Source organism: Erythranthe guttata, chromosome 13 (assembly GCF_056151865.1).
Source record: "Erythranthe guttata isolate IM_541 chromosome 13, IM_541, whole genome shotgun sequence".
Taxonomy (NCBI): Eukaryota; Viridiplantae; Streptophyta; class Magnoliopsida; order Lamiales; family Phrymaceae; genus Erythranthe; species Erythranthe guttata.
In genome coordinates this window covers 18457156-18472297 of record NC_142545.1, presented here as the reverse complement: position 1 = coordinate 18472297, position 15142 = coordinate 18457156, and the positions used below count along the sequence as shown (strand labels likewise).

The window sequence follows — 15142 nt, the reverse complement described above, 5'->3', positions numbered from 1 at the left end:
CGAGGAAGCAAAACGACTATATAATGAGATGCAAAGAGGTAATGTAGAACAGATATAGAAAATGATAACAAAATCATTCATATCCATAGATAGCATACATGTATAAGTACTTCTGTTTCACCGAAAGCAAAACAACGTTTATGTTGAAATCATGTAAAATACCATCTCAATTTCCTCCGATTATTGAAAAACTTTGTGGACAAGGAAAATACAGCTTAGCAAGCATCTGAGAGATTATTCACCGCATCAACGACCGAGTGTTCTGAAAGATGAGGAAACTGGTTGACCACAAAGCGGAAATTCTTTCGCTAGAGTAAGGCTTCACTGTTTGCTCAAGTTTCGAATGACATACTGAAGGATGCCTCCATGGTCGAAGTACGTCAGTTCAACCTGCATAAGGCAATCGAAATGGAATCGTAAGACATCAATTTTATTCGTTTCACAGAAAACCATGAAATAGCATTAACTAGGTGGCAGATGAATACCTCTGTGTCAAATCGCAAGGTACATGTGAAAGATTTTCCATTATCTGTCGTCACGGTAATATCTTGTCCAGGCTTAATATCGCTCGTTTTTTCCGGAAGGTCAATGGTGTAGCGCTCATGACCTGTCAAGCCAAGTGTTTCTGCATCCTCACCAGCCTTGAAGCAAAGTGGAAGGATACCCATGCCGACTAAGTTACTGCGGTGAATCCTCTCGAAACTTTTGGCTATCACTGCTTTCACACCCTAATTTTATGAACAAGAGATACCCATGTATTAATAAAAAGATGATTGGACACAAAACTTGACAGAATATTGCAAAATACTGCTCACTTGAAGCATTGGTCCCTTGGCAGCCCAGTCTCGAGAACTGCCACTTCCATATTCTGCTCCAGCCAAAACAATGGTGTCCTGCCCCGATGACTTGTACCTCTGAGAAAAAAACATGTAGTTATGTCAGTATAGACAACTAATGAAGAACAGTAATATAAGCCATGGTTACTTAAATCACAAAACATATGCAAGATGAATGTTGCAACAATTATTACCATTGCAGCATCATAAACATATAGTTTCTCTCCTGTCGGAATGTGAACAGTCTTTGGGCCAACTTCACCATTGAGCAATTTGTTCACTATTCGGATATTGGCGAAAGTACCCCTAGCCATAACCTCATCATTGCCACGACGACTACCATAAGAATTGAAATCCTTTCTGTCGACGCCACGGTCCATCAAATACTTTGCAGCAGGACTATCTTTCTGGATACTGCCAGCTGGCGAGATGTGGTCGGTGGTGATACTGTCTCCAAACAACAGCAAGCAATATGCATCCTTCACTCCACGTGGACCAGGTGGGTCCATTGTCATACCATCGAAATATGGAGGCTTGTGGATGTACGTAGAGTCTGAGTCCCACCCATAAAGGCTTGATGAAGGCACTGATAATTGATTCCAGAATTCATTGCCTTTTGTAATGGCTTCATAAGTGCTCTTGAACATTTCGGGAAGTACGCTAGATTGAACAACCTGCACAAAATTTTCATTCAAATTTGTGTTTTCTAGTAGCTAATCATATCCCTGATAACGTGTTGTAGTATGTATTGCAGTATGTTATGTGCAGATCGAATATCGGAAAAAAGGAAGGAAGAAAACTAACTTGTGCAATTTCTTCACTGGTGGGCCAGATATCCCTGAAATACACACTTTTTCCGTCTTTTCCAGTTCCAATTGGCTCTTTCTCAAAGTCAATGTCAACCTAAAAAATACAGCATTATAAGAAAAATCAGGAAAATATTCCAATGAAACGTATAGCCCACCGCACTTCAGCAAACCATTTTATTATATTGAATGGTATCTAAATGACAGTTTAGTAGCTACTTCCTCCAATCAGTTCAGTCGTGTACTTGAGAGTATATTTACATACATATAGAGAGATGTATTCAACAGAAATATAAGGCTTACCGTGCCAGCAAGTGCATAAGCCATAACAAGTGGAGGAGATGCGAGATAGTTAGCTCTTGTTAGGGGATGAACACGGCCTTCGAAGTTCCTATTTCCAGATAGGACAGCAGCAGCAACAAGGTCTGGGAAATAAAGAAAAGAAGTTCAGCAATATGTAAAAAAGAAGCCGTTCATTTCCCCACAAACTTATTAATTTGGCGTAGTAACTAGTAAATCAAAAAAGAAAATGGAAGAGGGAAAATACCATTGTCAGCAATAGCAGAGGCAACTGATTCGTCAAGATCCCCAGAATTACCAATACAAGTTGTGCAACCATAACCAACAATATTAAAGCCTTGCTGGTTCAAGTACTTCTGCAATCCACTACAAGAGGTATAAAACAAATTCAGCAACTCTGTACAGTGGTAATTTATTAACTGACCCAAATAAACCAGGAGAGAGCATAATATGAAAATGAGATCTGGTAAGATCCTAGAGAGTACCTCTGGAGCAAATATTTTGTTACAACCCCAGAACCCGGGGCAAGACTTGTTTTTACCCATGGTTTGACCTGTCAAATAATCATAAAAAAGATTGCTGTTTATATGAACCCCAAAATCAGAGTGCAATCATCCACAGAGAACAAGCACCAGCTGATGATGTGATACTAACCTCTAGGCCCAGTTCACATGCCTTCTTTGCAACAAGACCAGCTCCAAGCATCACACTTGGGTTTGATGTGTTTGTGCAGCTTGTAATAGCTGCTATGACAACACTTCCATGCTTGAGTTCTGCAGGCTGACCATTGAACGAGAACTTTACAACCTTCTCTTGTTTTTCCTTAGGGATAGCAAACCCCTGCACGAAAAAAGACAATAAAGTTGGAATCAAAAGAAAAACATGATTATAGATAAGAATATTGAGAAAAATGAATATACAACTTGGTCAACATTATGATCTCTATTTTACACTCGTTCAAAAAATTTATTAGTCATGCATAACCAGGTTCAAAACCTATGTGGTGAAAGTTTAGAAGGACGTTGCATCTTACCTTGAACCCAATTTTGTTGTCGAGACACGAATGCCAATCATCTTTCATATCTTTCAAAGGAACCCGATCATGAGGCCTATACCACATGGCAAAAATCATTTTTTTTATCCAAAAAAAAGAGCATACTTCTATGAAATGAGAGTGAAGAAATAGAAATCCTAAGAACATGGCATACCTTTTGGGTCCTGATATACAGGGTTCAACATCAGAAAGCTCCAAATCCAGATATGATGAGTACACTTTCTCTTCTTGAGGCTGTACAATGAAGTCCACTCCAGTAAGGCATACTTATACAGCTCATTTCCTTAACGAAAATTTATGAATAATAATCTTAGATGAAAATATACCTCATTGTAGTCGATGAACATTCTGTTTGCCCGCAAGTATGCTTCAATCATTGCTACCTACACAAATTGAAGAAACAACACCCACAACCTTTGAAGTTAAACGTGTGGATGCATTTTCAACAGGAAAATGGCAAAAAAACTGTAAGTGCTACCAACCGTCTCATCACTTCTTCCAGTCAATTTCAAGTATTGCAGCGTGACATGATCAACTGGGAAGAACCCCATGGTTGCTCCATACTCGGGAGACATGTTTGCAATAGTTGCTCTATCTGCTAATGATAATTGGCCCATACCCTCACCTACACACATGGTAATGAATGGATTAGGGATCGACCTCTCCAACATGAGAGAAGTAAAGGATATAGGTTGGGAAGAGAGTTACCATAAAACTCAACAAACTTGCCAACAACACCATGTTTTCTCAACATTTGTGTCACAGTTAAAACCAAATCAGTCGCAGTAACTCCATCACGCAATTTTCCAGTCAACTTAAAACCAACAACGCCCGGCAGAACCATGCTCATTGGCTAACAATTACAGAAGGAAGTAAGATTGATATGAAACACAATTATATATACCAAAAAGGGGGGAAAATGTGATAACTATAGACTCAACTATCTTTTTAAAAAAGAAAGGGGGGAGGAAATATATAGTTTACATTATGCAAAAAAATCAGAAAGTAGCCAGTTCACCAAGAAAAATGGAATGTAATTAAAACAAAGCATAGCAGAGTGTTAAGCAAATTAACCTTAAATGTGGCTTCTACAAAAGATGTTTAGGAAAATAGTCATAATAATAACTAGAAGTAGTTTTCTAAACAAAAAAGAATACTGTGTACCTGGCCAAGCATTGCTGCCTCGGCTTCAATGCCTCCAACTCCCCATCCAGCAACACCCAATCCATCAATCATGGTTGTATGAGAATCAGTTCCAACAACACTATCAGGGTACAGAATGCCCTTGGTGTTGAAAACAACCCGTCCAAGATACTCTAGATTAACCTGAAATTTTAAAAACAGTTCAACAATGTCAAATGATATTAAGTGTTATACATGTTATTAGATTCATCACTCATCAAGATATTGAGGCAAATACATATAATATCAAGCCTAAATACACTTTGCAAGTGTTCTGTAATAAATAAACATAAAAAATAAATAACTGAATCATACCTGATGGACAATACCAGAACCAGGAGGAACAACAAGCATATTTTGGAAGGCAGTGGATCCCCATTTAAGAAAAGCAAACCTTTCTTTGTTTCTCTTGAATTCAAGATCCATGTTCGCCTGCACGGCATTTTCTGATCTAGCTACATCAACCTGAACAGAGTGGTCGATGACTAGATCTACTGGAACCTGGATAGAATATTGTATAACAGATGAAAAGCAATGTCAGGATGGCATTATGCAAAGGAAATTTTAGAATGCAATGTGCCTATACACACAATTGTTCACAGACTGAAATTTCAAGCAGGCCTACATGTCTCCAATTTCCTGTTTCTTGTATACCATATACTTTGTAAATTCTAGATTATGATCAAATAAAGTCATGGACTGCATAAAAATAACTTCCTATTTTGAAGCATATTTTTTGCACAGAGAAGATGTGTACCAAAGGATTGATTTTGGCTGCGTCACTACCGAGTGCAGTGATAGCCTCCCGCATAGAAGCAAGGTCAACCACAGCTGGCACTCCAGTAAAATCCTATAAAGCAAAAAAGGGAAATAAAATCAAGATATCAGAGCCGCTTTACATGAAGCTGTAAATAAAGTATTCTGTACCAGTCACTACTTTCATCTCTTATCCATCTCACCTGTAACAGAACACGAGCTGGCTTAAAAGGGATCTCAACTTGCTTTGGGGCAGAATTTTCCCAATCAATAATTTTTTCAACATCCTCCTTTGTGACTTGGAAGTTATCACAATTTCGTATAGCTGATTCTAAGAGTATCTTGATAGAATATGGAAGCTTGTCTGCAAGAAGAGATAATAAGATGAGCAAGAAAATAAATAATAAGAGTGGACATCAACCATTAAACTGAAGAAGATCATCCATTATATCAACCATTAATTCTTGCAATACAGATGCATCATAGAGAAATCTGTGATTTGAAGAATTCCAGCAACAATACAAATTATAACATTCCTAAGTTCAAATTCATGGGACATGACTCACAAACCCAGAAAACTTACCAATTCTAGGATCATTCAAAGCAGGAAGGCTATAGAACTTTCCAAATTCACCTCCTTCAGGCTTGGGAAGACCAGATAAAATTCCATTAAAAGGATGTTCTGAAGCTGCAAGCATGAATTGGTGGTAGACCTCATCAATAATAAGATAACAACACATGACAAAAGCAACATGATCCATGTATAAGAGCAGGAAAAAAACACCACTCGAGTCTCTTTACGGTAAAAGAGACAAAAATCAACATGAAAATTAGATTGTTCATGGTACCTTATATTCATCATAAAGCTGAAAAGTTATCATCCCCAAAAGAAGAAATAGAACTATTGAAATAACTATAAATCTTTAACACAAGAGCATAACTCCACATGGTCAACCGAAGTCAACTAAATAAAGAGAATAAACAAAGCACAAGTCTGCAAATATTTTGAAGTGAAAGATGAAGAGTTGGGATTTGAGGCTTTGTATCCAAATTCTTTCTGTCTCATACAAACAAAATTATCATTGTGAAAATAAAGTTTGAATAACCTGTAACATCATGACTAGAATCTCTTGAAGACTTGAACCAAATTCCAGAATCTAGAGTACACACAAATATCTGCCATCAAATTTCTACGATCCATGATAGAAATCCATGCAATTGTGTTATTGAACCTTCACAACTAACTCTACTAACATGAAACCACCATGCAATTTAACTATTAAAAATCACAAAGATCAGTAAACTGACTGTGACAAACTCCAATCCAGATATAATAAATCATAAACAACTAAAAAACTAGAAGTGACATCATCATTCATGCACCTATCAGTTAATAATTGCACGGGATGAAGTTTAGACAAAACAAAAACAATAATCAATCATTAGTTCTGCAATTAACTTTTAAATGCACAAATACTTGCCGAGATTAACAACTATTTATATATGCATACAACCACAACAAACCATCATAGATCCCCCTATTAGACGAACATTTTTTTTATTCTCATGGTTAATATTAATTAATTCTGAAACAAATCCATCAACATTCGCGTGATAATCACCATATCAATAATAACCATAATACAGAATTATCCAATCAGCAAACATTGTTGTAACTTATAATTTACATTTCTGACCCCGAATCCGAGAACCGAACATGCAATACAAACATGGAACTCAAAATTTTGAAAATGATATGATCTCTATTCAGTCAGTATAAATGAAGTTCAAATCAATTGGAACAAATCCGATCATACCCATGGTAGCAATCTTGCGCTCGAAGCGTTCGAGAACAGGAGATGAAGACCTGATCTGCGCTCTAAGACTGACCGGGGATCGCCAATCAGCACCGTGACTCCACCGCTGGGAAGAAGAGTAGCGGATCGACCGAAGCGCCGACGAGAAGCTCAACGATCGGCAGCTAACGTTGGAGGGCGGCGTAAACGCGCGCGACGGCGAACTCCTGGCGAAGGTCCGAGAAACCGACGAGAACGAATGGTTCACAGGCGGAGAGAGAGTAGAAGCGAATCGCACCCTGCAAGCTCTGAAAATGGAAGACGAGGTTGGTGAAGTATAGCTGTGTGTGGATAAATACATGTTCGATTAATACTATTTTTTTTATTTTATTTTTGCGTGTCAGAGAAAAAAAAAACCCTAGCCAGCAGTAGAAAAGTCCTATTTATTTATTTATTTATTACTGGAAATTAATATTTATTATGACTATGTTTCTGTATGTATAGATAGATACGAAGGTGTGTATGTATCGGAGGTGAAACGGTGAGGAGTTTTTCATGGGTGTTTTTGGCAGCTAGCGAGTGGGGAAGGGGGGTGGTTTTGCGGGGGTGTGTGGCGGTGCAGGGTTTGTATGGTGGGGATTAGGTGTTTGGAGCGTTGGATTTTGATTGACGGTGGACGGTGTGACGAAAATGTGGACCCGCGATTTTAAGGTATCTTGATCTAGGTTTTTGGAAAGATACGGTAAAATACGTCATCGTTCTGATTTATCACTACTCTTCATTACGTTCGCGTGGCACCCACGTGCTCATCATTCTAATTTCTTTGCCTTTTTAAGGACGTTATTTATTACTAAAAAATGTTTTTTTTTTTTTAATTAAAATTACTATTAAATTCGCACATGCCTTCAATTTGTTTAGCATTTTAATTTTGGAAATGTTTTTATGTATGAACTTGAAATCATTAACTTGAATTTATTCAAGGGGCAATTTGCTAGAGGTCCCTCTATATTATAATTTATGTGTATAAATCCAAGTCAAAATTTCCATATTTTAATAAATTAATAATACTTTTTGTGTCAAAAATACCCTTAACCAAATCAAATCAAATCCCCTAAAAACCTCTCTATCAAAACAAATTTCCAAACATCTCTCTTGTAAATATTAACAAAAAAATTAAATAAATTAGTAAAAAAAAATATACTATTTATTCTACAACTCATACTCTAAAATCGACATCGGTTCCGTCTGTCGTGAACTGCAAATAGCAACCTATGACTCTGTTAACTGCAAATAGCAAATGACGCCTATGATTCTGTAAACTGCAAATAGCAAACTGAATATTGGAATTTGTATTATTGAATTGCAAACAACAAAATACCAATGATTCATTCAGAAAACAGCAAACTGGAAAAAAATTACAGAATTTGCATTATTGAGTTGCAGAAAAATGATTAACTATGACTTCTCCAAATACAAACATCAAACTGAAGAAAAAATCGAAAACGAGAAAAAATATGTAACACGAAATTGCAAAATGCAAAATGAAAACAATTAAAGAAAAAAAAAACCGAGGTGCTCACCCCAAATCCCTTGCCGCCATTCTTAACTCCGTCACAAATCCTAGAGCCGCCGCTGCCGCCGTAATGAACCCAATCAATTGAGTGCAACCAGTCAAAGCTCTCGGTGAGGATGGTAGGGACCGAGACGGAGATATTGTTGGGGACGAAGCAGATGGTGGATTCCGAACACCGGTGAAGAGATGCATCAAAATTTCATGGATCGATTGCCGTAGAACCACCACCCAAGATTGGGGCGAGAATCTCATGAATTGCCTTCCATCGTAACAACTGGAGAAGTAGAAATTAAATACAAACAACAAACAAGGTCTCCAAAATAGCAAACGTTTTTCCAAACAAAGAACAAGCAACATATCCCACAACCAAAAAACAAACGACAAATATTTGTTTATAGTTTGTTGAAGGTTCTAGCTATGGCAGGATTCAAAAGGGAAGAAAAAAAATCGGAATCGAGAAAGGGAAGGGAGTAAGAAATTGATCAGATTTTTTCTTCGAAAGATGCTTATCGAACGAAAAAACAACAGAATTGAAGAGAAACACGATAGAGAGGCACGAGATAGAGAGGTAGAGAGAGATGAGAGATTAGATATAGGTGGAGAAAGATACGTAAGATTGAAGAGAGAGAGAGAGAGAGAGAGAGAGAGAGAGAGTGATATATGGGATTTACTTTCTTTTTAATTAAGGGTGTTTATGTCAATATACTAATTATTTTATTTTATTTATATTACTTTTTTTTATCAAAGGACCTAGACCTATATTCATCTAACAGTTAGGATCTCCACCTATATAAGTCCAGAATGAGGGGTGTCTAGCCAATTTCCCCTTTATTCAAATCAAATACTAATTTACAGTAAAACAACATCAAAAAAGTAATTGCACTTCCGTATATGAACAACTCATAAATACTATATAGGGCAAATTACGAAATACCCACTGAGGTAACGCTTATTTACGAAAAGTAATATATCCGTAAGGGACTGTGTGAGACGACGACATATTTTAAGGGAATTTTCGTAATTATGCAAACATGAGAGAAATTATCATAATTTGCCGATACTATTTTTTTTCATGATATTTTGACTCGAATATCAACGAACACCTTGGAAAAAATATCTATCCAAATAATACTCATATAATCTATTAACAACAAGTAGATCTCTGCCATAAAACTAGCATGTGCAAAGTAAAAAAAATCGTTTTCTATTTTAAAGAATATCCATTATTCAATTTGTGGCCCTTTTTAATACCACATCAATGATGGAACTAAAATAACAAACTTTCCATTGTAGTTGGTGAGTGGATATCTTGGATTTGAGATATTATCACTTTCCATCCCATCATGGACCACTAGGGAAAATTCGATTATTTATATGCTGCACTCAGTGAAGGTTACACTGAATGAATTTTTATCATTGATCTGCACACACCAATGTGGTATTTGTGTATATTTATGTGTATATTAATGTAAAGAAGTACCCTTGTATTTCACCAAAAGTAGCATATTATTAATCGTCAACTTAGCAAGTGCCAAAGTTCACACACTAGAGGTGCACAACTATATATTATAAAAGTTTATACAAAAAACCAAAAGATTAGACTAAAATTGACTTTGTGAATCGTGTGTATATATTTCTCAAAAGTCATAACGTCATTGTACAGTTGTGGATAAGCTTTTAGCGGGGTTAGTTCTTTGTGGGGCCAGGCCCAGATCCGCTATCCTAATGGACCGTTGAGTCACCACGAGTTTCACCTCTTTTGGTACAAGATTTCGAATAGAAAAAAAAAACGGTTGAACCTTGATATGTGCTGATTCTCCGGGCACAACTTGCTGGATCTAATATTAATCAAATGTCTGAAACTTATATTAAATATATAAATATGTAATGAATCCAGACACATTGAAACACTAAACATAAATTGTTCTAAACATTTATTTAACCACGAAATCAAGGTTTAAAAAAAAAAAAAAAAAGAGTAAATAATCAAGATATAACTTATATACATTAACTATAATAAACTAGTAAAAATTTGGTATCCATTGGAGCCAAACAGCTCATTGCTGGGAATCTACAGCTATTTATGCCCTAATAAAAATGAAATGCTTACTGACTTTGCAGAAATCTTGAACTTAGGTCATTGGTATAACGCTCACGCACGAGCGATTTCCGATGTTTTGATGTAATTATACACAATTTGAATCCAACAATTCAGTAAATATAGTATATCACTAACTTATGAACATGGTCAAGATATAAATCCCGATATATACTATAAATTTATAACCATACATAATCAAATACTATAGACAAACGGTGTATGAAAATGGAATATCGCCAGAGTCGACAATGTATCATTCGATATGGTTTAAAGACTGTATTTAATTATAATCACACCCCACCCCGTAAGTTACTTCGGAAATGTCAATGTATTAAAAGCAGAGCACTAAAAGATTTTCCTCCAAGTGCAACTGCTGCAAAAAAGCTTCACTGAAAATTGTAATAAAGCAAAACCAAAATATGCATCACGAATTATCGTATATGGCAAAACTGATCCTAATAATTTCTAAATAATTTGAAATTGAAATTTATTCCTAGCAATTTCACTTCACATTAGATGGTTTTCAAATCAAATCAATTGTATACCCAAATCCTTCATAACTGAGTAGTAGTAGTAGTACCTTAAAACGGACGATAAGTCAAAATCCGAAATCCGCCCCTAGTAAATGCAGGCAGGGAAAAAGCAGCAGCAATTATGGCAGCATATGCATTCATCTACATACGTGGGAGCTCGATTCTGTCCACGTTCTCTCCATGCAAATGCTCAAATCCCACTATAAATATCAACCCACCTTTTTCCTCACCGAACAAATCATTTTCAATATAAAATATTATATTAATGGCCAAGCTTGGAATTTCCGCCGCCCTCTTCGCCGCCCTGATCGCCATGGCCGCCGCCGCCGCCACCACCACCTACACAACGATGGTGATAGCCACCACATTGGTGGAGGAGGAGAACCCACACAGACAGTCCTGCCAGAGAGAAATTCAACAGATGCCGCCAATGAAGAGCTGCATGCAATGGATGCAGTCAATGATGGGGGGTGGGCCCTACGTGTCAAACCCCCGTTACATACTGGACGAGGACCACCTCCATGAATGCTGCAACGAGATGTGGGGGGTGAGCACCCCCTGCCGCTGCGAAGCAATGAAACAGGTGATGAGGCAGATGATGCAGCAGCAGCAACACGGAACTGAGGAAGTGATGCAGCAGCAACACGGAACTGAGGAAGTGATGCAGCAGATGATGAAGCAGAAGATGCAATCTCTTCCACAAATGTGCGGCATGAAATCCACCACACAGTGCAGCTTCCAAACCATCTTTGTCTGAATAAATCAAGAAAATAGCCCACTGGCTTTGGAGAGATTAATGTTGGTTGTAATAATGCAGCACACAGTCGCTTAGTGTGTATTGTTGACTCTGCAATAATGTAAAACACCAGTTCAACTTTCCAGAATCCTATGTATTATTAAAATAAAAAACAACATTTACAGCAATAAGGTCGGTATATTAATTTACCATATCAAGAAATTCAGCAATACTTCCATCCAATCCAAAGAACTTCACCAATAACAATGTTTAGAAACGAGCGATTAATGTATCTACAGGGTGTGAGACTAAATTAAAAGCAAAGAAAGGCCATTGTCCGCCAAAGTGAATTGCTCTGTATTCATCTGTAACTTATAAAGAGGCATTAAGATTTTCATCAGATAAGTTGCTCTACATCCGTCTGCCACAAAGACACATCCACGTGTTCATCAGAGGCACGCAATTGCATTACTCTATCAAACATATTCCAGAAACAAGGATGCTCCAAAACACAGGATACGCGATCTCCATGCAAAGGGTCCAACGAGAAATAAACAAGCGCTTCTGCAGCATTATCTCTCAGCTCATCCAACTCATCCTCCAGCATACCAATCAAAAGCGGAATCGCACCACAGCCAGCAAGAACCTCTCGATCAACCTCGTTGAAACTCAACTGAGCAACAGCTCCCACAACTCTCTCTCTAACCTCAACATTCTCATCACTCAAAAGCCCAACTAGAATCGGAATAGCACCCGAGTTCTTCAGTACAGGAAACGAGTACTTATAACTCGAGAGATCCCATATAACATCCGCAGCTGCAGCTTTTGCTCCCACACTGTCTCCTCCAAGAATTTCAACCAGCTGTTCGACAATATCCACTGCATTTTCCTCGTAAACAGCCAGCACACAAAACACATCCTCGGCTATTTCCTTGCCAATATGATCGGAGCCTTGAAGTAGCTCCGCATACAAAGGAATAACCCCTGCTCGAGCAATCGGCCTAATGTGATCAACATGTGAAGAAATCACACCGAGTGCATTAGCAGCTATCAATTTCACATTACAATCTCCAAACTTGAGTAAATCCATAAGTGCCACCACAGCACCGGCGTCCACAAGGCTCCGACGCGCTCTCTTGATCAATCCGAGCAAGCCAATTGCCTGAGCGGCTCTAGTTTTTGACACCAGGCGGCCACATCTAGCAGCTTCCACGAGATGGTGGACTCTTCTAGAAGTCCAGAGAGACTTGCGAACCTCTCGTAAAAGAGACAGCGCGCTTACAATTTCCAATATAATCAACTTCGAATCGTCAGAGCATGAACTCAGCATGGCAAGAACAATCTCGAGGCCGCTGTTGCTAGCTAGAATCAAGCGATTTGGGAACCAAAATGACACGAGATTTCGAAGGCATTTCAAAATTGCCCTCTGCAAACCCTCTACTGAATCCGGTAACAGTCTCAAAATGATGGGAACAGCGCCCAATTGGCCGATGAAATTGGCTAATGTGCCTTCGCCTTGGGCAGCAATGCATTTCAAACAATGAGCAGAGGCTTCTTGAATCACTACTCGGTGGTCACTCGGCGGACTTTCAAGAAGATTCAACAAAATCGGCACAGCACGTGACAAAATATCTTCATGGGCATATCTTGTCATCTTTGCAAGTTTGATCAGCGCTTGAACTTTGAGTGAATCGTCATCACCCGCAATTACATCAGCAAAGAGATGTAATAGTTCATCCCAATTTCTGTTGTTGCCATTCTCTTCTTGTTTGCCCTCTGAGTCTGATCCCTCCATGGTAAAAAAAAAATATATCCTATCGGTTGAGAAACATCATTATATGCTGAAGCGGTGAATTTTCCAGAAGATAACGACAATTTCAGAAGCAATTTTTTTTCAAAACTCTTACACAGTTAAACAAGGTCCCGACTCCCGAATGCTGCAGTTTGAGAGTAGAATATGATCAAAATTTGGATGAAAACTAGAAATATCAAACCCAACCACCAAAACTCATTGAATGGAACCTGGAATCTATTAAGCTTTATGAAATCTCACAAAATTCAGAAATATGTCAAAATCAGAGGAAATCAGAGAAAACATACCAAACATAATCGGTGCAAAATCGGTATTACAATTGCACTTTTGGCTAAACAAGCAAGCTGGTAACTTAAAAATCAACGAAATCCGAATTCGTTTATCAGTTCTGAAACAAAACTGCAGGAAGATTGTTCGAATTTCCGCCACTAATTAGCAGAATTGAACCCTAATTTCAAATAAATTTTCGAGAGAGAGAGAGAGAGAGGCGTGCCTTGTTTCGCAGATACTGTTCGTCGTCGTTTACACCGTCGGGAGGAGATGGAAATTGGAATGAAGAAAGGGGCTTCTTCGAACCAAATTGGTAATTTTAGGCCCAAATTTGGGGGTTTTATTATGTTATATGGGCTTCTTTTTAGCCCATTAATTTGGTGGAATATTCCCCTCCCAGAGGAATATTCTTCATCCGGTCTAGCTATTTTTGCTCTTTCTTTTATTGACTTTTGTCAACGCCTAGTGAAATAAATTTTGATTTAGACAATCACAAATCTGATATTTCATAAAGTGGGATTGTTTATTACTAGATTATTGCAAGAGACAAAAATAATATATTGTTGTGAAATTAAAGAGAACATAGTAAAATCAAATTGAAAGAGCCACTCAATCGCGCAGAGAATTAACATGGTTTTGATTGAGAAACAACCAAACATCAGGGGAACGATAAAAAACTGGACTTTTATTAATGAATCAACGAATGGATTACAAGCTCTCAATAAATAAGTAAAAGAAAAGGCTTCATAAAATCCTAAAAATGGCAACTAATATATTTTTCTCTCTCGTTTCGTATTCAGTTACAGAAATAATATGTATTTCCGTTTGTTCTCTATTTGCACACAAGACATGCTTTAATACTCTCTCCCGGGCCATCAACCAACTTGCACGTGAGAATGTACTACATGATCCGTTGCATTCATCTAAATATGTTAAATTGAAGCTCCTAGATTGATATGCCTAATTGGCCCAACCTAATGGGCCTACAAATTATTTACCTACTGGGCCACGAGCCCAATATCGAAGACCTTTATCACCAAGGCCCAATCACCTTCAAGTAAGGTTTGGGCCCGACAATCTCAACTAAGCTATAAATAAATGTTTGAACTCATTCCTTAAGGTACGTCCTATTAACTGAGAAATACTATTAACTGTATTCTCTGGACTATTTCCACTATCAGCACGTCTGACTTGAGCGTCGGAGGGGTTTCCGCCGGATCAACCCCCGGCTTAGTTCATGTGTTCTATGATCGCAGGTACCTCAGGATCATCAAGTTGTCAAGCTACTGATCTGCTTTGCTCTCCCAGTTCATTTTCTACACTACCCGAGGTGATCTAAGTAATTAGCATCATCATTTTGGCGCCGTCTGTGGGAACGATGCAAAC

At 37.9% G+C, this 15142-nt stretch overlaps 3 protein-coding genes across 7 annotated transcripts; 1 reads left to right on the top strand and 2 right to left on the bottom strand.

Annotated features, from left to right (window-relative positions):
- Positions 1-44: 44 nt before the first annotated feature.
- LOC105968585 (aconitate hydratase, cytoplasmic) lies at positions 45-7469 on the bottom strand. Of its 2 annotated transcripts, none has more exons than XM_088811350.1 (20): positions 6752-7469; positions 5518-5622; positions 5138-5298; positions 4936-5028; positions 4494-4679; positions 4161-4322; positions 3705-3849; positions 3475-3621; positions 3323-3375; positions 3151-3230; positions 2976-3051; positions 2597-2782; positions 2428-2495; positions 2190-2308; positions 1946-2067; positions 1641-1739; positions 1031-1510; positions 816-914; positions 486-728; positions 45-390 (listed from the first exon to the last, which is right to left on the bottom strand). In XM_088811350.1, the coding sequence occupies exons 1-20, from the start codon at positions 7089-7091 to the stop codon at positions 322-324; spliced, it is 3033 nt and encodes a 1010-aa protein (XP_088667476.1). In that variant the 5' UTR covers positions 7092-7469; the 3' UTR covers positions 45-321. The 2 variants fall into 2 exon arrangements, with proteins under 2 accessions (XP_088667476.1, XP_012848668.1); XM_012993214.2 differs by having other exon boundaries at positions 3323-3379; positions 3479-3621.
- Positions 7470-10669: 3200 nt separating this feature from the next.
- Positions 10670-14071, bottom strand: LOC105968941 (ARM repeat superfamily protein). Of its 4 annotated transcripts, XR_016029394.1 has the most exons (5): positions 13980-14071; positions 13774-13885; positions 13581-13610; positions 11884-13487; positions 10670-11784 (listed from the first exon to the last, which is right to left on the bottom strand). XR_016029394.1 is itself a non-coding variant. In XM_088812547.1 (3 exons), exon 3 carries the CDS (start codon positions 13466-13468, stop codon positions 12071-12073), a length of 1398 nt encoding a protein of 465 aa, XP_088668673.1. In that variant the 5' UTR covers positions 13469-13487; positions 13581-13610; positions 13980-14034; the 3' UTR covers positions 10670-12070. The 4 variants fall into 4 exon arrangements, 2 of the variants coding, with proteins under 2 accessions (XP_088668673.1, XP_088668672.1); XR_016029393.1 differs by lacking the exon at positions 13774-13885 and having other exon boundaries at positions 13980-14034; XM_088812547.1 differs by lacking the exon at positions 13774-13885 and having other exon boundaries at positions 10670-13487; positions 13980-14034.
- Positions 11203-11864, top strand: LOC105968942 (napin-1A). The gene has a single exon (XM_088812548.1). The coding sequence runs from the start codon at positions 11203-11205 to the stop codon at positions 11692-11694; it is 492 nt and encodes a 163-aa protein (XP_088668674.1). The 3' UTR covers positions 11695-11864.
- Positions 14072-15142: the final 1071 nt, after the last annotated feature.